At 46.6% G+C, this 22,825-nt stretch overlaps 1 protein-coding gene across 5 annotated transcripts in view; it reads right to left on the bottom strand.

Moving 5' to 3' along the window:
* MICAL2 (microtubule associated monooxygenase, calponin and LIM domain containing 2) overlaps positions 1 to 22,825 on the bottom strand; it is a 133,039-nt gene that overhangs the window by 19,313 nt on the left and 90,901 nt on the right. For all 5 annotated transcript variants that reach the window (XM_055722141.1, XM_055722136.1, XM_055722138.1 and 2 more), the window contains 5 exons: positions 15,633 to 15,825; positions 11,679 to 11,851; positions 10,371 to 10,445; positions 6,285 to 6,382; positions 2,733 to 4,095 (listed from right to left, as the gene is read on the bottom strand). In XM_055722141.1, the coding sequence (XP_055578116.1) occupies positions 2,733 to 4,095; positions 6,285 to 6,382; positions 10,371 to 10,445; positions 11,679 to 11,851; positions 15,633 to 15,825 (1,902 nt within the window). The remainder of the gene's footprint in view (positions 1 to 2,732; positions 4,096 to 6,284; positions 6,383 to 10,370; positions 10,446 to 11,678; positions 11,852 to 15,632; positions 15,826 to 22,825) is intronic.

The raw sequence follows: 22,825 nt of genomic DNA on the forward strand, positions 1-22,825 counted from the left end.
TGCACAACCCCAGATTTCCAAGTGTCTCTGAGGAACAGCTCATATGAAACAGAAAGAAAGCGTTAGCCAGAAAGCCTTTAGACCAGGTCTGCATTTCAGAAGCTGGAATGACCTGTATGGAAGGTATAACTGCAGGTGTAAGTTTGACCAACAGGCAATCAATCTGCTGCTGAGCAATTAAGATCTCTGCTTCCCTATGCTGAGCTTCAGCTAGTGGCTGAACACTCGGCAGGAAACAACAAAAGGACAGAATATAGTTTTAGTTTGGACAGACATCTGGGTCTGAAATGCAGAAGTCATCAGCATAGGAAAGACATCTTGACGTGTATTTGCAGAAAGACGAGCAACATAACGTAGAAGTATATGTGTAGGGTGAGGCTGAAGGTCCTTCCAGCCTGTCTCCAGCAATGGATGTCTAAAAGGAATGCTATAGGTACCGGGCAGTCATATGTGATTCCTTCCCTTAACACTCACGCAGCCTCCAAGCATTTTTCAGTTCAGGAGCTTTCTAAATAGGAAGTGGTTTCTAAGCATTTGGTTACTCCTCAGTGGATTTCTCTTCAATGAACTTGCCCAGTCTCATCTCAAGCCCACGGACTTTTACCACCCAGCTCATTATTTGGCTCCACATGCCAACAGCCCATCGAGGGAGAAAACATCAGCATAATGTAAGATCAACCATACTTGCAGAGAACAAGTCTGTCTGGCCTCAAATAGGATAGAAAACCCCTACTGCAGCAAGCCAACAGGAGTAGGAGAAAAAGCCTCATTAAACTAGTTTCTGCAAGATCCTGGGAGTATTTTCATTTTTTTTTTTTTAGAAAAGAAATTTTTCGAGATTCATGATAAATTTCAAGAAAGAAAAATAATGACATGTAATGTGGGCTAAAGCTTGTCATCAGTTCATGACTGGAGTTTGCCAAGCCTGGGCCTCAGACGAATGCCAACATGAGACAGAAATGCCATTTCAGAAAGCCAGGCAGGACTTGGCTCTTTACCAGCTTGATTTACTCAAATATGAATGTTTGGAAAAGTTCAGGAAGCTGCAATGTTGAAACACTGAAGACAGCAGATTACTGGGCAAATAGCTAGATCAAAGCTGCATTTTTTTGCTTCTGAACAGACTTCGCAATGCCTATATTCAATAATTATAATAATTTAATAATTCCTCTTTTGGCTTGCACAGCAGAGGAATGCAACACATATTAAACCAGCATGGGTTTTTTCCCCCAAATATTTAAAATACAAATAAAGTATAGCATTATTCAAACCTAACAAAAACTTTTCCCATTTTAGTAGGAACACAACATACCAATTATTGTAATATATTTAGTTAAGAGCAAGTCAGCTTGGCTTAGTTGATGGGTCATGACTAAGTAAAGACTCAGAAAAAGCCTCCCATTTAAGACCACAGCATGACAAGTGTAAACTCTAGCAACTCCCTGTGGTTTCAGTGCAGTCCTTCGCATCCTCTGCCTCGATGGGGATGCCTTGTTTTGCAAGTTGTTAGATAAAGGATGCTCCAAGAATCCAACCAAAAAATTCAGGAATGAGGGCAGGAGTTATTCTGTGGATTTTAATGAGCTTCAGATCAAGGCTCTTACACCTACTGTGTATCTTCCTCACAGAATGCAGTAATTCTGAAGCAGGAAGGATGCAAAAAGGATCTGGCAGCTCACTGGGAACATTTCTGTGACTTGGTATTTTAACATACATATTGTTATTCTAATGCAGCAATTTTGAGGTTACAGTTTGGATTGCAATTTAATAGAGTAAGAAACAAACAGGTATGTCAATAAAATTCAGTAGATTATGTAGTTAAATAACTGTGACTTTCTGCAGTGGGCTAGTGGAAAGATGGATCACGGTGAAAGACAGGTGGTTGCAGCTCTCATACCTCATATTTCATGCCTGAAACTGTGCTACACTTAATTCTTTCTGAGCCTATGCTCAGATTACTCAGATTGCTCTTTGTCTGACATCAATATTTCTTAGGCTCGTCTGCAGTTTTAATACTAACCTTGTTCTTGCCAGCAAGCAAACATGAAAATTGATGCCTTTTAATCACTGCCCAAATAGACTCACAAGTAGGTCAGAGTAGGTCAAGAAGGTCCTATCTCCTTTCAAATAAAAGAACAAGGGGATATTAATGACACCGCAAAGCTCCCAAAAGTATGTCTACAGTTCAGTCACTGCAACAGCAGACAGAGCTGAAGAGACACCTGCTGAGAAAGCACATACACAAAGCAAAGCTTGCTACCGCAACCATATTGCTTCAGTCTCTGAGCTCCTTATGGAAAGGGTAGCAAACGTGCTCTATGCTGCACTGGAGTTTTCAGTGCTCATCCTCAAGCTTGCCTGCTGTACTATCCCTTCCGTAATACACTCAGTGTCACAGCAGCAGCTGCTCTGCACACCATCCCACTCTGCCTCACTGCTTCTTCCACCTTGGTGAGTATATTTTCCTGACCCAAACACATCTGAACAGCAGTAAGCAGCAAACTTGGGTCCAGTGTGCTGCGCGCTGCTTGCAGATCTGCTCTGCTCCCCTAAACCAGAAGCAACTCCTAAACCTTAAGCAGAATACGTATTAAGTCTTCCTATGTAGAAAGTAGCTATAAAGTAAACATACAACAGATATGTGTTTGCATGATCACACACAGGTCTTTTAAATTTTAAGTGCTATTACATAACAATAATAACAAGAATAATAATTCCACTCAGGTCCTCACCTGTGGAAGGATAACATAGCCTGTCTTCTGGAGAATGGTTCTTCATGAAAGGCAGGGATGACACAAGGGAGCCCCCTTCTCTGTCATGAACTTTACCTCTCAGTCTATCGAAGAGTGACCCTATACTACCCTTCTGTTCAGAGTCATCCAGATTGTCCTTGGAGGTGTTCTTGGGCTCTGGAGATGAAAGAAGGAAGTACTTTTCATTACATATAATCACGTCATCCATAGGAGCCCCTGGAGGAGTCTCTTTGAAGGTAAACTTTTCTAGGAGTCCTGGGACATCCTCCATCCTAGTGCAAGACGATGTCTGAGGTATACTGGTTCTCTGGGAAGGCCTGGTGTGAGGACTGTAGACTGGGAAGGATACCTCCTCACTGTAATCCCTTAGCAATTTCTTTTCAGAGCCGACAGAAAAATTAGATGAATTTGAGAAACAGCTCCCATTTCCTAAATATTGTCCTGCCCACTCCCCTACTTTAAGCTCCTGTGGCTGAGTGTTACTTGCTCTATTGTTGTTACTGTTCATTTGGCTTAGGGAATAGCCAGGAGCACTGGGGAAGCTGAAGAAAGCTTGTTCTGAAGAGGCTTTGACTTTGCTGTCTAAGTCCTGCTTTAGTCCTTCTGGAGACATGGTTAGAGGCTCCAAAATGGACCTTTTGATAGCATTGGCTATGAGCCTCAGTGGTGATTTGGGCCGGCCCGCTGCGTGCTCCCTGGCAACTGCATCTGGACTCCTCAGAACATCTTTAGTATCAACTGGCAAAGCTGGTGGAGCATCATCTGCAAATAAGTGAGGCACAGGACAACCAGATTGTTTGAACACGTCTTTTCTCCAGTCAGCATCCTTTTCCTCTGAAGTCCGCAGCGCTCCTTTGTTTGGACAGCCTGGACTGGTTCTGCCCAAGTCTTTCCTTTTTGAATCACACGACGAGGGTCGCTGTTGAGTACAAAGCACTAGCCTCTTTTTGGCCTCCTTTAATTCTTGCTCAAGCTTTTCTTCTGGGTGCCTTGTATTTTTGCCATCTTTCTCTTTCAAACCCAGAGATGACAGCGCTTTTGTCTTCCTATTAAAATCTTCTGGTTCAGAGGTATATTTCTGGGTTTTTTCCTTCCAGCCCTGGACTCTGTATGTCTTAATGTCACTATCCATATCTTCAGGCTCAGAAAGATCAGTAGCCAGTGTCCCATTCCCAGGAGGGGTCCATGGAGAACCTCTGGTGCTGCTCTGAGAAGGACAATGGGGCACATAGAGACAGATGTCTTCGGGCATCTCTCTGGCTTTTTCTTTTCTTTGAAATACTGGGCTGTAGGGTTTGAAATGTCCTCTTGTAACTTCTGGTGGTTTCTTGTAAGAAGCCAACTGTGAAGTGCATGAAAAAAAAGATTATTTTAGCGGTAGAAAAACACAGTTTAGTATATCTTTCACTTCATATAATGTTTTAATCAATTTTAATCTTAATTTAATACTAATAAACATAATATTTAATTTATATACATATACATACACACGTATAGATGATAATGCAATAAGAAGAAAAGCATTTCTCCCTAAAGAGTTAGTATTTCTCTAGGAGTGGAGATCTAATACTACTTGAAATGTTAATAGTCTAAAAATAATGCTATTCATGCTAAGAATCTGTCATATCTTTATGAACTGCCTTTAATATTTTCCTTTGAAAGAAACAGTCCTATCTAAAGGAGAATAAACAAGAGCAGATCTGCTTTGTTCTCCTGCATGTGTTCCAGTTGCACTACCTTAGAGTTTCCAGCAAGCACAAGAGACTATCATCCACCCTCTCTAACTGCTTTTATAATACTACATGCTTACATAGCACACTTAGGATTGAATGATGTGACCCAGAAAAGACTGTAAATGCCAAGATGGTACTTTTAAACAATTCAATTAGTTCTCTCCTATGATTATTTTTCCTTTGGTGAAGATTTAAATTCCTTACTCTAGCCACCAAAATCTTCTGCTGTAGATAGTAACAAGGATAAATGTCTACATTATCTAGCCAGTAGGCTAAAACTAGTGTATTTTCCTTCTTAAGAGGGAGGCGTTTTATCCTCAATGCTGCAGGATAATGGATGGTGTGAATATTCAATTCCTGTTTCCACTTATGTGCCAGATTCCCAAATTCACACAGGTGAAGCCATTAATCTGACTGACTTCTCATTCCCCAGAAGCATCAGGAGTAAGGCAATAATAATTATTCCCTGTTCCACAGTTGCATTTGATGACCAAAATAAATATTGGCCAGGATCTCAGATAGAAAAACATGAGAAAAACCAATAAACAAATAAACAAACACATGCCCTCTTAATCCTCTCTCTTTAGAGTAAGAAAAAGGTCAGTAAGCACTGCTTATAGAGTGGAGCTGCACAAAATCACCTCTCCTCATGCACAGTGTGGCCAGGCAGCATTGTGCAGCTTCGCTCCCCTGGGACATTGCCTTCCTGGCCCTATTGTCCTGGACCGGATTTCAACTACCACCATGGACATGGGAGACTTGATTTTTTTTCTAACACAGACCCTGAGGTCAAGGAGTTTTAATCACGTTTAACCCAAGGGTGAGGACAACAGGCTAGGACATGGAGGCCATGGACTGGTTCCTGTTCCGCCCAGCTCTGAGTCCAGGGGATGTGCTGCCCTTTGCTCGGGATGATTGGTCACGACTCCTGCTTCAGCGCTGCACTTATGGCAGGCTCACCCTTCCTCAGCCTTAAAAAAGATATACTAATTAGAAAAAAGCAGAAAATACAGTGGAAATCCTAGGTCCTGAAGGAAGCTGAAGATGCTGCTGAGCTGTGGGAGGTGTGGAGCCAAGGGCCTGCTGCAAATTAAGAAAAGTAGTCTTCTGCCCACTGGATGCAAGGGGTAAACATTAGACAGGGGCACACCTACATTTAAAGGCTGTAACAGCCTGAAATCCCCCCACCTCTTTGCCAGATTTCCTATGTGAGCTCTTACCTCAGCTCCCACATTTGCTCTCCAAGGTCAGTGCTGGCACTTGCCTTTTGTCCAGCGATACACAACGATCAAGTGGCACTTAAACCACTCAAATGTGATACCCTTTCACCCTGCCACTGCTTGTACATGTCCTTGCCCAACATGCCTCATGTTTCTACCTAGCCCTAGGAGCATGTGGGCAGACCAACAGCCAGCTTGGAAGCAGCAGGGGGCAGAGGTTTTGGGGGATTCCCACCCCTTTGGACAGAAAGTGTAACACAAAGGATATTTCAGCAAGGGCAGGGCAGAGTGGTGGTGCCTACATGCTGACTGATGCAACAGATTAGTGCCTAATTCTCAATGTGATCAAGGTCGGAGTCCCATAGCACATGGGACTTAGCTGCATGTTTTGGGGATGTTTATATCAGAACATCAAAGTCTCTTCCCTGCGTACATCACAGGCATAACTCCAACTTCAGCGGTTACTGCGAAGACCAAAACTATTTGAAAGAGCAGAGGATGCTCAGACAGCCTGCTGAGAGCAGACATGCCCCAACAGTAGCTACACTTGTTTTGCTCTGCACAATTTTCCTTCATACCTGTGTTTGGGAGTGATCCTCCCCAGGACCAGTTTGACAGCTGGCTGAGCTGTCCTTCCAGTGTAGCCCTGGTTTCTTGCTGGACAGTAGAGGGAAGCCTGCCAAAGACACAAATTTTGCTGTCACACTGGTATTGGTTTTGTCTTAAATAAAGTTTGCAATTGAAGAATGAGAGTAGAAAATTAAACAGTCATCTGGATACAGTTGTACCCGAGGAGCTGACCTACACTAATGAAGTTTATGGCCTCATGCACATGTGTGTGCATGCTGTGCCAAACATGTTGATATTTTCAGCAGCAGACCTGAACTGCTTCTACTTTTTGGCTGGATGTAGTGAAGCAGCTTTTGAGTTCCAGGAAACTTTCTGGAAAACCAGCCCTTTTCAGAGGGCTTTCTGGACTTAAAAGCAGAGGCAGTCAAAACAACTAGTGACTTTCGAAGCTTTGGGTAGTTCCGAGAAATGAAGAAAACTAATGACTTCTGAGAGGGCTGTCCAGCAGAATGGGGAAAAAATGGAAAATGCAACCACCTGCAGGCAGTAAGGACAGAAATAATCCTGTGGTCTCCCAAGCCAGGCCAACGCACCGCATGCTGGGGGCTCTCCTAGGATCAGGCAAAGTAACTAATTGCTAAAGGCCTTGAACCAAAACCAGCACAGACAGACAGACCTGCTGGAAGCAAAAGTAGGGAGGTAACTTGCACCTGAAAGGAGTCAGGAGAGCTCTCTAGTATTTGTGCCTATGGCAATTTTACATAATCAATAATCTTTGGACAGAACAAAAGTAACACTGAGCCAAGATATTACCATGTCAAGGTATAACATGACAAGTATATTTATATCTGAATTGTTAACTCCCAAACCCAGTTATTAGTTCTGAAACCCACAAAGGTTCCCAAAGCAAACTTCCATTCTTCTACACAGGGATTAAAAGCTGCATAAGGACAAAAGCCACACCAGAGAGAGAGAAGACAGTTCCTGCATATGGACTTCAGAAAAGACAAGCCAGGGAGAAAGGCCAACTTTCCTTTCCTCTCAGTGCCTCACCTATTCGTTCCCAATCTTGATGTAATTTGTTACATTTGGTCAAGAATGGAGGGAAACAATGCGCTGGTGTTTGTTAAGGAACTCCCACAGGGACTAGCAACCCGGGGCTGACCTTTATATTCTGTGAATTGAGCTATAGGAAAACATAGGAGTCCAGAATTCAAATTAAAAAATCCCACCATCATCTGTACAAGTGAACCAGGGAGGTTTAGCCTGATCTGCTAAAGCCCTGAGTCTTCTGACACAGCCCAGCACATCGAGGGGAAACGCAACTACTGGAGCACCAACAGCTGAAACACTGATGAGGGCATAAAACCCACAGCCCAGGGGTCTGCAGGGTAATGGCATGTGCTCGTGGGGAGAAGCACTTCCCATGACAGCTCTTGTGGATGTGCATTAGCTCACATGGACAGGGCCTGCACATGCGAGAACATTGCTTTGCACAAAGCCACAGCTTGCTCTCTTTCACAGAGTTAATGGATTTATTCCCACCAAGACACTGAAAACAAATTTGCAGCTTCACATTCAAAATAGGATTTAAGAGGGAAAAAAAAAAAAAGTTCCCTAGGGCACTGTTCATGAGCTACTTGGCCCAAAAGCTATTCCAAATGACCAAGAGAAATTAAGAGCACCGCATTCCCTGTAGCTGTGTGACAGGGATTAAAGATTTTGAAAGGTAATATCCTGCTCTGAGCCTTTCAGCCAATATAACCATGACACTGATTTCATTTCCTTGGCTGCGTACCTTGTGCTGTTTATGAAACATATGTGTTTTGGGAAATAAATCTGAAAAGGAGACAGATTTTTCTTTCATGTGACTGATGATCATATGAATTCTTGTAACCAAATATTAAGTATATTAAATATAGAAACTAAGATTTACTGTGTTCCTCCAGAGAGTAGAAAAAGCCTTTATTCTGTTCCCAGTATATGCTGAATGCGCTTTACACCTCGTTTTAGCAGCATGCTTGAGGTTCAAACAAATTCATGTAGCAGTCACTTCCCTCTCAAAGGCCTTTAGCTCCCTCTAGAGCCCTCTGGAGACACACGGGAGAGTTTAATAAAATTATGGGGAAATTAATTTGCAACGATTAAGTCATGCACTTGCTGAGAACAAGCTGATAATGAGTCAAAATTAAGAGTGATCCTTGGTCTTCTCTTCTTTCCCCTCTCAAAGTCTTTCTTTCCTCCTCCCCCCGCCAAACCTGGAATAAGCATCATTTTTGTTCGATCTTTTAAAAACAGATCAATTAAGGCAAGATTTTAAATCCAAGCCTTTGGTGAAGCCAACCACACAGATGCCACGAGACTTTCTGAAGGCACCCTGCCCTGCCTCCCCATCCTGGGCATGGTACAGCCTTCCCCTGGGTGGGACACCCCGTGCAGCTGCTCCACAGAGGCTCTTGGAGCATGGCAAGTCCCCACGCCTTGGAGGTGTGGTGAATCCCAGGGAGCACAGTCCCATCGTGGCTCATCTCCCTGTCCACCTGCCACAGCTGCCTCTCTGGGGATAGCCCATGGCAGGGGGTGGTTTGCTGTAGTTGAGCTTGGTGGGAGCATCCTTTCAGGACCGTGAAATAGCCCTGTGCATCCGCTATGGAAATTTACTGAGTTATCCCAGATGTGTGGCACTGGGGGTTCCAAGGGACCATGGGGTCAGTAGGGACAGCGTTCATGCACACTGGCAGGCAACTGACTGGGAGGCGAGCCCAGTGCCAGGAAGGAGAGGTGCAGCTTGGCTGCTCTGTTGAGATATAAAATTTCATCCCACAGTGGGTTCTTGCAAATGATCTTGCAGCTTGTTTGTGCATTCAAACCAAGCAAGCTGAGATGCCTCTGCTTGAATGCTGGGCCCATAACAGACACAGGGATCCTCCTTGTTTCAGGAGCAGAGCCTTAACTCCTCTGAAGGCAACCAGGACTCTGAGCAGCAGCAGAAATCCCCCTCATTGCAGAGGGCAGCTGAGGGCAAGAAAGCGGCTGTCACCACCATTCCCAAAAACACGCTGTCTCCATGCCCAGAAACTGTGGCACTTGGTCACATGCACAAATCCCTTCTTTCCACTGCTGCAGATTAGTGTTTTATACATCAGGCTGTCAACATCCCAGTCTAACAGATATGACTGCATTTCTAACAGAGTTTTGAGAGGGTTTGGGATGCTGGTAAGCTCACCCAGCTCCCATACTGGTATGATCAATCCTGGCAGCAGGTACCTGCAAGCAGGGACTGGGCAGGCACTGCACTGCAGAGGGGCTGTGCCAAGGCAGGCGGGCAACCCTGTTAGGAGCAGCAGAGGTGTAACTGAGGATGACTGGTTTGTTTTGGGACCGCAGCCCAGGAGGAAGATTACCTAGATGCAGTCTCAGCTGCGAGGGGTGAATGCCCTGTGTTTTGGAAGTGAATTGGGCACAGACCTGATCACTATTGAAATCACTGCATTCCTGTGCAATTCCCACAGGCAGAGACAGGTCAGCCCAGACCAAGTAAAACTGCTAGAGAACAAGAACTCTAACACTTATTTTCACCAGCTCACCTCGTGGGATGGCTGCTAGTACTCTCTCCCTTTCAGCAACCCAGAAACACCACCCGGGTTTCTCCAACAAAAAAAAAAAAAAAAAAAAAAAAGGTGATAGAGCAGCGGTAGATGGGTATAAATAGGCACCTCCAGGAGCATTTCTAATAAGTGATGGTCACCATGTTATACCCAGCATTGCACCTAATAAAAAACAATCAGTGCAGGCAGGGCTAGAGACAGAATACACAGATCTGGTATAGGGGTGCATGTTCTCAGCTGGAGAATTACAGCGGACACTGCTTGCTGGTGGGTGTACTCACATAGGGAACAGTCACACAGAAAGGGAATTTCATCTTTTGAGGACAAGAAAATGCAAAAGAAATATTTGGTGCATTTTAGATCTCTGTTTTCTCACCTAGTGACTCAGAAAAATTTTAAAGGAAAGAAGGAGAAACACATTTAAGAGATAGGAAAACAGAAGACAGCACACATAGAAGACACAATCACTTCTTGGGCTTTACTCACTTGTTTGGAGTTTTCTCCTCCAATTCTGATACTTATTTAATGCTGTGGTGTGAAAACTGTTGGCTCTCTGTAACGCTGAACAGAAACAGAAAAGTCACATGGTCACCTAAGGTAGCAAAAGTCAGAGAGCGAAGACAGAGATAGGAAAAAAAGAAAAGGGGGGGGGGAGAAGGCCCCCGGTGGAGAGGGGTCAGTTTCCCAGCCAGCCCCCCCCCCCCGTGCCCGTGCCGCTGGCCGGGAGGGGGCAGCGCGCACCCACCGCCCGCCCCACTGCAGGGAGAGGCTCCAAGGAGGCGGCTCCGGCAGCCCTCCGCGCTCACCCCCACACCCCGCTGCCGGCAGGAGAGGGGACAGGATGAAACGGTAAAACCGGAGGGATGCTGTAATGCAGCTGGGTGAGGATGCAGGGCTGAGAGACAGGCTGCTCATGAAGATATAGATAACCCCGGCTGGCACAGTGGGGAGGAAGGTGATGGTGCAGAGGGAGGTGACCTTAGCAGCCAGGAGTAGGGGAGAACATGACATTGAGGAGGAAAAGGGATAAAATCCTCCGGTAACTGCATGGGGTCACATGCTGCTGGGCGTGCTTTGGGGTTTGCTGCTGTCCTTTTTTTGCCCTAAACTAGGGCTTTGTTCTTCAAGAGTCAACTTAAATTACTGTATGAAGTCCCCTCTTCCCTGTTTGGATTAAAAATGCATATATGGATGTGGGGGTAGTGGGGGAAGGGAAGAAATGAATGCTGATGGCCTTTTATTTTCTGCAAAACGATTGCTTTTGCTGTTTTAGCACATCTCTTAGTTCTGACCTTCAACTCCAGAAAGGAGATCCCATTTGGAAGCAGACTGTTCTTAAACCTCTCCCCACCTCCCTGCTAGCTATATGCTTTCCTCCTTGTGTTTCACTGGAAAGAAAAACTTTAAGCAGCTACTGATAGAAATACAACTTGAACGAAGCAGAGCTCTCTAGTGCTTCCCAACATCACCCTTGCTTAGGCAATACCGCAGCTATTGCATTGACTACTAATCACTTCCAAACTTTCACTAGTGGGAAAATATTTATCCCACCCCTGCAAGCTAAGCACAAGGCACAGTTACTCCAGGTTACCCTGCATCACAGAAATGCTGTTTCAGCAGCTACAGCACCCAAATGGCTGTAACTTTGTTTACAGCCAAACAAAGACACTGTTAAAGGGTAGAACCTGGCTACACTGCCGGCAACACCCTCTGCTTTGAAACCTCTCCCCCCAGCTCTGACTTCAGCCCTGAGGAGAGGCTGCTGGAGCATCCCCAGGCTGTGCTGTTGCTTACCATCAGCAACTTTGGATGTTTTGGGGCTTTCCTCCAGTGCCACAGGGCTCCTGGCAAGTGGTGCCCACCTCTGGACAGAGCTCGGGCAGGCAGGGGGCTCCGGCAGCAAGGTCCGTCCTTCACTCACTTCAGAGTTTGGTAAGTCACCATTAAAATCAGACTCCAGCTCAGAGCTAGAGGGGAAAAAGGGAAAGATGGAAAGAAAGTGGGACATTTCAGAAGACAAACAGCATGGTGGTATTCATTCCACTTCAGTGCAACGAGCACTGGCATCAGCACTGACAGCAGTGGGGGTCACAGAGAAATAGATGTTTTGCAGCCAGAGATGACATCTTCATTTTGCTTTTTCTCATCGTCACCATTACAGGACTGTAATTTGCTGTAGGTGCTACACAGCTGAGATACCCCTATTCCCAGCAGACTTCTGCTGCCAAGACTTGCACTCACAACCACTACATTCAGCACCTGGAATCAAACTGCTGCTGAGAGAAACTTGGGGTGAAACACCACACTGCTCGGTTAGCAGGGATGAGCCCTTCTGTCTGCAAGGCTGTACACCAAGATGAAAGAAGGAAAACAACATTTGTGATACTCTAATTGGCCTAGAAGCAAGACACAAGGGTCAAAGCTACACTTTCCACTTTTTCCCCCACATATTTTTGAAATAAGAGGCATGCCATAGGGAACTGGCAGGAGGCCAAGCACAGGGCAGCCCTAATCTGTCAGGGCAGCCTGCTCCAACTGCAAGGAGGGCTTCACCCATGAATTAAATGTGGCTGTTGCCAAACGTCGCCTCATCGCCCATTTGGGACCTGGAACCAGCTCCCCTCTCCGGGCAGCAGTGGCTGCTGAGCACCCATCACCTGGCAAGTAGCAGGGAAGCTGCAGCCCCCTCCTGCAACTCAGATGCCTCTGCGCTGGCACTGCCAGCAGAAGATAAGGCCAAGGAGGGTAAGGAAATGCCTTCAGCAATTTGGAGGAACCCATGGTGGAAATCACGCAGCATCAGCTGTTTCAACCCCAAGGTGACAGATGCACTGGCACCGGGCTGAGAACCTTCTATGCTTATTTTGGTGGTTTCTAAATCAAAACATCAAGCATGATAAAAAAGCACCTTTCAAAATTAAATCTGTGCAGATATATCTGAAAATTAAGAAAATGCATAAGAACGTATTCAATTCAGCATGCAGAAGGACAGACAGCTGTAAACCTGGGGTATTTTGTTCTTTGTATTGCAATGGCATCCTTTCTCACTGCACACTGGGCACCACACAGAGCCACAGGGAGGGTTTTGAACCACAGCAATAGGCTGTGCTTGATCTTGATCCCAATTCTGAGTGCTGCAGTTCCAGAGGAGAAGGGAGCCTGGAGGAGGGGAGTGAAAATGGCCATCGGCCCGGCAAACAGGGCTTAAGCAAGTTGGAGAAAACTGTAAGCATTAATCTAGGGAGGAGAAGACTGAGTGAAGCTACATAAGCAACCTTCAAACATGCAAAAGGCATCTACAGGAAACAAGGAAACAAACTCTCCTCATTCCCAGGAGCTACTGGGACAGCCCATGCAATCATGAGTGCAATGAGGCACCTGAGCTGATGACAGAGTCAGATTTTGGCATCCCCTTCCTTAAAGGTAATTAAAAATATGCCACACAAGCATGTGTGAATGATGCACACACCGTGACCTTGCCTCTGGGCAGGAGAATGACCATTTGAGGTGATTATTAAACCTTTTTTCAATAATCATAGGATTTCTAAAGTCCACACTGTAGGGAACAGACACATCCATGCCTTCTGATGTGACCACATTCCCACTGCCATAAATAAGCATGCTGCTATCCCACTCAGCCTATTTTTAATGCAAACAATAATGCTAACCTAATTAATAGATTTATTGTGAAGATTCATAGTTCTACCTCAAAAAAAAAAGAGGAGGTTACACTGTGAGTTGTCCTGTTGGTGCAGCAGGAGAAAGCTGTTTTGTGTTTATATAGCACTGCCTTGTACCAAGTAAAGATTTATTGCAACAGCCCCAGGCATAGCCCAGTAGGCAGAAGGAAGAAGAGCTAAAGGAAAGGCTGCAGACCATATAAAGCCAGGGTAAATGCCTTATGGGTAGCGCCTGCCAGTCCTGCACGCCTGCTTTGCCCAGATCAAACCACCAGCGCTGGGAGGCCGGGGCCAGCACGGCAGCAAGGATCGCAGCACAGCTCCAGGTGCTTTGCTGTCTTGGTAGGCTGAATCAGAGTGGCCTTAAATTTCACCACTAACACATACTTTTTAGGTGTCTTTCAAGCTGCGTCAAACATACATACATACATACATATATATATATATAATGTAAATATATGAAGTCTTTGATAGTTGAGATCCTGTGTGGACAGAGAGATACCACACTGAGATTGGGCAAAGCGCCACACAAAAGGAAAAGAAAAAGACCTGCCATTAACATTGATTGATGTATTTCTGTTTTAAAGAGCAAAATGGTTATTTTCCTTGGCTGGGAAGGAGGTAAGTGCTATAGTATGAGGCTTCGCCTCTGATCTCTGCTTGATAGGTGGTCATTATTCCCGAGTACCTAAAGCCTGAACTGCAAAGCGGTGTCACCCAGCTGGTTGTTTTCCCTGTTCCACCAAGTGCCTCGCAGCCAGTGCAGCAGTGCCATTTGTCACTTGTTATTTCTCTCAGCCCCCCCGGCCCCCTTTTTAGGTAAGGACTGGCCTGCCAGAGCTGTGCGAGGCGAAGGGCACCTGAGCTGCCACAGTAGCAGGAGGCTGACCTCAGAACTGCTGGCACCAGCCACCCCAGTGACAGATGTGGTGTCGCCCCTCGCGCCACATCCCGCTGGCAGGGAACCAGGGGCCTCGCTGTCCAGCCGCGGGTCTGCCGCAGGGAAGGGAGTTGATCCCTCAGATCAGGGGGATTAGCCAACTCTCATCGCTGCCAGGGCGCCACGGGGGCACCATGAGCCAGAGGGTATTAGTGAGGGATACAAGCACACTCTCCACAGGGGGGTCTGTCAAACAGGTAGGAAACCCTTCCCTGAGCTCTTTGTCCCCCATGGGAGAGGAAGCCCGGAGAGGTTCATGCTTCCCCAGACAAGCCCCCAGACCCATGCAGCAAAGCATAAACACTATTTAAAACCACTGCAGGGAACAGCAGAAAGTTGCATTTCTAAAAGCACTGCTCTCCACAGTCTACACACAGCACCACAAAGAGGCATTGAAAGGACTTTAAACATTTGAACAAACTTCTTTACAGAGCAAAAACTTAGTGTTTGCAACAATTGGCTTTAGGTTCACATTTTTTTTCTTTTCTCTTATTTTCCCCTCCCCCTCTTTTTTAGTTCCAGTAAGGAAAACTGCTTTTCTTGGGAGATACCAATCTAACCTTTAGATAGATTAAACTCCCACAGAATCTTGCCCATAAAGCCAACATATTCCAATTTGTACACAGAAATCTGGCTTCCTCTGACAGTTCCTCAAAGATCATCCAATTTCAGATTTCTCAGGGGTGGGCAAGCCCTCAGACACCTGGAGAGAGACCCAGGGTGCAGAGCTGCAGGATGATGCCCAAAGTGGGAGGTGGTCACATCACAGGATGCACCTTTTACCACAACACACCCACTGCCCTAATCCCTGAACAAACATTTTTGGTACACGAAGAGTTGAACCCAGGCTGAGGGCTGATCAGGGCAATGTTTTTCTCTCTGATTCAGGCCCCTATGTGGGATGCAAATGTTTGAAGATTTCCTGCGAAGTGAGTCATGTGTCTGGGGGATTTATGGCTGTGGTAAAGAACAATTGTTATTCTGAGCGGTTTATCTTTTTCTTCCCCATGCCCCCCCAGTTGTCAGTACATTCAGTACTATATTTTGTTATATTTTTCCTTAGTGTTACAGAGAAAACCAAGCTGCTTTCACGGGTTTTTTAATAGGCTTACTTGTATTTTAAAGTACCTGCTTGCATCACTGGTGACCATGACTCGGATAGCAAGAAGGTTGTGCTCAGTCATCTCCTCCTCAGGGATGACCCTCACGGTGGCCCACTCCGGGGAAGGGGGTGAGAACCAGCTCTCCAAGTCGCAGCGCTCGGGGATGCTCTTCGCCTTCTTTGGAGAGGTGGGCTCATCAGTTGTGGGCAGGCAGCAGCCTGGGAAAGCACAAAGGCAATAGCAGGGTGTTAGGAGAGGAGGGAGTCCACAGGGAGGGACCTCATCCCTGAGTCCATACGGTCCTTGGCCATTGCTGGTGGTTTCCGTGTGAGGCCCAATGCTGTCCCCACAAGCACAGGCGAGGTGCACGGACAGTCAGCCTGGCACAGCAAAAACATCCCTTCAACCCCGTACAGCCCTGCTGGGGTTTGTCAGCTCGGATGCAGAGAGAAGGAAACTTCAGGGGCAGCCTCAGCTTTGCAGCTGCAGGTCCTCACTCTGCTCTGGGGGACAGCCATCAGGCTGAATGCCTGGTGGCAGCAGCAAGACATGTACCAGCCACACAAGTAGGGATTTACAGTCTTTTTTCAGGCCCCCAATGTACACGTGTGTGTGGCAGGAGGCAGATGGACCGGCCTTGCTTAGGTGGCTAAACCTTCGGCCTTTTGTTGCAACTTCAGGTCAATTTAGAACAGTGGGAGTGAGCAAGCAAAATAAACACAGGGTCTTCAGGTTATTTTTGAGTGTGTACAGCAAATACAGACACTGATTTGCAAGAAGCATCATCATCACAGCAGTTAAACAGCACCATCCCTGAACTTCACATTCAGGCAGGAGGAATAAAGAACAAAGCCAAGCTACCCCTGCTCAGGGGGGATGCCAGGTGGAGCCAAAAAAGGGAGATCATCTCTCCCTGTGAAAACCTTGAATTCTGAGCAACCTCACCTATCCACAATCTCCTGCACACACAAATACAAATGTATCAGCTGCGCAAGTTCCCCTGGGGCTCAGTGCAGAAGGGACAAATGACAAGCTCTGGGAGAGTGGCTTTGCTCGGTTCACCTCCCAGGCGTGATGCTTTCACCACATTTAATTCAACACTGTTACTTCTAATTTACACCTGTATAAGCAGAAAAAAAAATCAGACCTGTGACATGGCTTATTTTCTCATGTATTAGAGCACACTATCTAGTAAACAACAATTAAATTCCTCTTTAACTTGCAGCTCCTCCATTTATTGGAGGAGTGCACTCACCCCTGTCCTTCACCTCACAAGGGTTTTTAACTCAAACACCAGGCACTTGCATGGGTTGAACACGGAAAACAAACTCGCCGGGAATAAGAGTGCTACAGGCAAATCCCAGATGCACCAGGAGGATTACATCCACTGCAGAGCCTGAGCGCTGGCCCACAGGCCCCTCCGGAGCAGCGATTCCCCAGCTGCAGCCCCTGCATCTGTCCCAGCCCGTCACACATGGCTGTTCATGGTGCCTGAGAGGCAGCAGCCGCCAGGCACTACTGCTGCTGGGAGCAGACGCAGCAGGTACTGCAGGTGCACAACCTGCACTGCGCTCAGATCACTCAGTCCATCTACTGCTGTCCCCTCCCGCTGTTACCATTTCTGTGGAGCTGTGAAACAAGGTCCTCAAAACAAGCTGGGACAGCAGAGCTACGCCTTTATTTCACATGATTCAGGTAGCTCCCAGCCTCCCCCAGGAAAAGAAAACTGGTGTTCTGAGCTTCTGTACCTCTCCCAATTATTGTTTGTGCTCACCCCCTTTCTATGTTTGCAAATAAGCACCACCGAGGAAAGCTCAGCTGCTGGTAGCAGGGTTGACTGCTCTGCAGATACAATGCTTGTGCTAGCCAGGTGAAGTTCCTTTACTTGTGCTCACAGACCGAATAACATGGATTAAGCAGCTGGGTGGGTTTTTTTAGTTTGACTGATTACACTTTTCCCCAGTGTCACAGATCATTGCACTTCCCAAGAGGCTGTGGTGAGCTCTGGCTTTTCATCCTTCATAAAAGTCAATGTATTTTCTTGGCTTGAAAACTCCTCAAGACCTCACTACTCACAACAGCTTCGTGGGTTTGGGGTTTTTTTTTCCCAGTTCTTCTACTTTCTATGTACAAAAAGCCAAGGAGGATGAAGGAGTGGCTTGCTCCTTCTCCAGAGCAAGATTCTCCCACGTGAAAACACGTGCTCAGGCTCTTTGTCCAGCTCACTAGCACTGCAGCAGCCACGTGTTTCTTGACTGCAGAGATTTTATTTCCTTTGGGAGATGGAGGAAATTCATCCCTCTCTGATTTTTATGTCTGACTTCTACTTTGGCCCAGCCAGGCCACCCACTCCAAAGCTGCTCGTGGGCAGTGCACAGCAAGCCCAGCAGTGTTCGGGTGTGCAGCGTGGGAGTCCAGAGGTCAGTGGAGCACAACTGCCCTTTCTCACACAAACCCTCCTGGAAATGGCCCTCTCCCCCCCGAGTTGGGCTGGACCACAAACGTGCCATTTCTACTCTCCAGAAGCAAAGTAGAAAGCAGCATTGTAAGCCAACTTGTAAAACCCAAATCCTTCAACTCAACTTTCTCATTAAAAGATGCTGCATTTTATATGAAAATCACAGCAAGCAAAACTAAAGGTTTGCCAGCTCTGTCTATAAACTTTGTACCCATGCTGGCAACAAAGCGCTGCCCAAGGTCACTGCAAGCAGCTGATAAAGTCAGTTTTGCCATTTGCTTGCATGCTCAGTATGTATTCTCTTCCCATGCCGCACGTTAATGCCTTCCCTGCCACGTTAACAGGAAAGAGGAGAAAACATGTTTATGACTAACAGACACACAGCTGGAGAGCATCGAAACCCACAGACAGACTACCTAAAATGATTCCCAGCATGGTTTCTGAACGCAAACAGCTTTTTAGTCAAGTTCCTCTGCAACAGTCTGTTTCACACGCAGTTTTCAATCATTACAGACATAACAGTCAGAGCTAGTGAAGGACATCAGGATGTCATCCAGGCCACTGCATGAAGGTGATGGATGGCACCGTCACCTCTCTGTGAGTAGTTACATTTCTGTGTGGGGTTTTTTGGGGGGTGTTTTTTTGGTATCATGGTATCTCTCCTTCTTGAATTCTGCACTTAGCAGCTGACCCTCTCAGTAATCTGTTCAACAGCTGAGCCCTTTCTGAACAAGTTTGCATTCATAACAATGCTAATTGGGTTTAAGATCAGCATCCTGCATTAGCATCCACCTCTATGTAGTGAAAGATATTCCTGCCCATGGCAGGGGAGGTTGGACTAAATCTTTAAAGGTCCCTTCCAACCCAAACCACTCCAGGATTAGAAAGCAAACCCACTCCTTACTAATATATTCAATCAATATTTGTATTGTGACCTATAAGGTTGATTAAACTACATTGCACTCAACTCCATAAAAGCAGAAACTGGACCACCTCAGTGTTTCAGTGCATGGGACAACCACATGTGCACATTAATTTAAACACTGGCTTACACATTCTGCAGGACATTTGAAAAGATTAAAGTTAGTACTGCTGTTTCTCATTGCAGGGCTGCACCTTAAGTAACAGGCTCAAACAAAAGGCAAAGACCTTCCAAACAGCTATGTGTCAGGGTTTTTTGGGAGGCTCTGATGATGTTACACAATTTGATTGGTGTCTCCTAAAAAGCAGCCTTTCCTGCAGCTCTACACTGAACCGCCCTGCTCTGCAGGTGGACACTGCATGGTGAAACACAGGCTGGCAGGGCACTGTGGGCTCCTGCAAGAGATTTCATCCACTGAGAACAAGGGTACAGACCAAGCACACAGAGCAGGGACAAGCTGCTGCTGGATTCATGTAAACACTGCAGAGGAAGAGTGTGGCCAATTCAAACAAAAGCCTGGAGGCTCCGCAGGCCTGCAGTCCACCTGGCAATTATTACCTGCCTCTCCACTGCAGTGCAAACAAACCCAACCAGCCATCAGCCGTGACTCCACCACTGGCCATCGCTGCTGTTAATTTCAAAGGACTGTTAAAAAGGAGAAATATGATCTGATCTAAACAAGGACTTTGAAAAGAAAGCTGTGACTTCTTTAAAGCTCATATTTTGCACAAAAAGATGAGAATGGCTGTCTGAACTAATTTTTCCTAAATCAGCCCAAAGGCTGATTACACAAAGGTGAGGCATACATTTATGCTCCCAGACAGATGCTAGGCTAAATAAGAAGCAGCTCTCGTACCTCTCCATTCCAGCTAGAAGCCTCACAGTTCTCCCTGCATCCTGGACAGCCACCCATCCCTGCAGTACCAGCAGCCAGGTCCTTAGCAAGATGTCAGCACAGCGAGGCTGAGCAGGAGAGCACCAATTTTTTGGAAATCTGACTCCAGGGTGGAAACCAGGCTCTAAACCTCAGTGCCCTGTTTCCCATCACACTGCAGGTTGAGATTTAAGACCCTCTAGTGACCACTGCAATTAACTGGTCATGCACCAGCCTGGCTGACAAACCGGCCCTTGGGGACGAGACAGACGGAGCCTTGCTGCAGGCTGAGCTGTGCTCAGGCAGGGGATCAGCCCAAGTTGTTTGGCACTTCTGGCCACATTCAGCAGCCACCCCCACCACCTCTGCTCTCTGGGGAAACTCAAGGTGCTGCAGAAGGATTGAGGGGGACACTCAGCTGCTACATCCAAGGTGACAATTCCCACATAAACTGCAAGATATCCAATTTTGCTAGTGCTTGAGTTCTTTCATAAGTCTGTGCCTGGCTGTACTTACCACGTTATCCCACGTCTTCACCAGAGGACACAAAAGTGGCCCTACTGCTGTTCCCAAAGGGGAAGGCGTATGTGGGTAGACCAAGCCACTCATCTGGAATTACCCAGGCAGCCTCTGCTGCAGCCAGCACTCTCGTTCCTCATCAGGTTTCCTCCCCAGGACAAGAGATTTTCTACTAGAAGCTAAGAGGCTGAGTCAGAGGAATTGAACTTTATAAGATAAACACATACAATGTAAAAGCTAAAGAGACATCCGCCCTGTGGGACAGATAAGGGCACAGCCCCATTTCCTGCTGATGTAAACTGGTGCCATGCCACTGACCTCCGTGGGGCAGCACCAGATGTTATCAGAGGAGAACTCAGTCCTCAGGAAACAGTCCCTCTAAATAGCATTTGCGTAAGATCTTACTTCACTTCCATCATGCTCACTTCAGATTTTGTACTATCTATGTCTCAGCATGCTGAAGACCTGTGAGTATGCCAGATCCATAGCACAGTTTGGACTGGAGTCATTACTAATCCTTTGCCAAAACGTTCAAATAATTTACCCAGGCGGGCATGGACAAGCCCCGCATGGGAAGGCGTTAATCTTAGGTCACAGTCAGCCGACCAGATCTGTCACATGAGTACGGCTGCAGGGACAGGCAGCACACGTCACAACTATCTCACAGCACACTGCTGGCAAGCTTACATAGAAAGGTCTTAACAACAACCTACTTCTGTTTTTTAGCTGCTGAAGTTTCCTAAGCTAGTCACAGTATGAACAAACCAAAGAGCCAATGTGTTCATTTCCAATTCCTCCATGTTCTTTGGTGCTTTCCTGCACAAGGGTGAGGGGAAGTGAGCAGGCAGGGCAGCCCTCCTGGCTCTGCTCAGCAAGGAACAGCAGGTCCTCCACATAACCCGGCGTTTATGCTGTCTGTTTTATGGACTACATTTACACAACTGTAACTTGCTGTCTGAAGGTCTGGAGGGATTGAGAATGTAAGTTTTCCACTCCTTAAATTGTCATTAACCTCCTCCTTACCCTGTTTTCATCCACATATGATGCTCCTTCCTCATCAGTCACACTGCCCAGTGTTTTGTTTTGGCCACACCATTACCTTTTTCATTAATCTCCCAAATTTCCTCTCTCCTCCCCCCTGCCAAGCACACTGTGCCTTGCCTAACTGATCCCCTACCTCCTGGCTGCCTTTTCCCAGCAGCCCTTCTCAGGGTGATGTCACTACTACCATCAGGCTCCTGGGTGCTCTCTTCCAGCCTCAAACCTTGGCAGCCCTCACCCAGCTACAGCCTGGCTCTGGTATTGAGCTAGGCGGTTCCTGGGGCTGGGGACATCTTGCTGGCTCCACAGCAGGTGGACCTTGGTCTGAGGTGAGGGCTTCGGGGGGTCTCTGCTTGTCAAAGCAATGAGAATACCTCTGCGGTACCACAAAACCAGCCTCATGTTTCTTCTCCCTAAACCACATGAAAACAACGCAGGTTCCAAATGGAGAGTGGAGTCAGGCTGGGTTGAAGCACACCAGCCAGTGGCTGCACTTCACCACTGGGCACACCATGGGCACGAGTAGGTGAGGGTCTTCTCACCCTTGCTAGCCCAAGGACACTGACCACACCGACGAAGGGTACACTGCACCACGGCGTGGCATGGGCAACCAGCCTTTGGAGAATGAGCTGCCCTCCCAGCCAAAGCCCGGCGCGAGTTCATTCGCTTTAGTAACAGACTGGCAGCAGCACGTCCAACACACAGGCTCTACCACCCGTCTCCTTAGTGCAAGTGTCTGTCCTCAGTCAGAGTAATCCTGATCACAGTCCTTGAATGACTTGTACCGAGAGCAAATAACATTGTTTTAGGGTTTTTTTTAGCTTGGGGTTTTTTTTGGTGTGATTTTTTTTGTTTTGTTTGGTTTTTTTTTTTTTTAAGTAATCAGTGGAGCTTAGCTGCCTTCACTTATTTAAACAGCAGCAATACAGTCAGTGATTTCACCAGAACAATCTGTATTCATCTGGCTCTCCCACTCAAATACGATGAAAAATTTGGATAAACAATTTCTCCTTTGTCTGTATTTCAAAACCCACTTCATTCTCCACACACAGGGAGAGAAACGACTGTTTTCCTTGCAGGGCAAGGACTTAGCTAAACTGTGGTAACTGGGAAGTATTCCTAAAGCTTCATCTGCAACGCTCGCATCTGAGTCTGCACTCACCCAGAGGTCAGGACCGTTCAAAACTCACCCCAACATACGGGTCTGCAGGAGCTGTTTGTCCGAGCCCCACAGGCAGATGCAAACCTCTTTCCAGCAAAATACACTTTTATTCCCCATTAAGCATCATGCCAAGTTTTGATTCAATATTGTGCCAGCTCATCCTTACATTTGAAGCAGCAATTTTTGCACTGGTTCGAATGAGTCAGAGACACAGCCAGTGAGGGACAAAGACATTGTAAGAT

This window comes from Falco cherrug, chromosome 10 (genome assembly GCF_023634085.1).
Source record: "Falco cherrug isolate bFalChe1 chromosome 10, bFalChe1.pri, whole genome shotgun sequence".
Lineage (NCBI taxonomy): Eukaryota > Metazoa > Chordata > Aves > Falconiformes > Falconidae > Falco > Falco cherrug.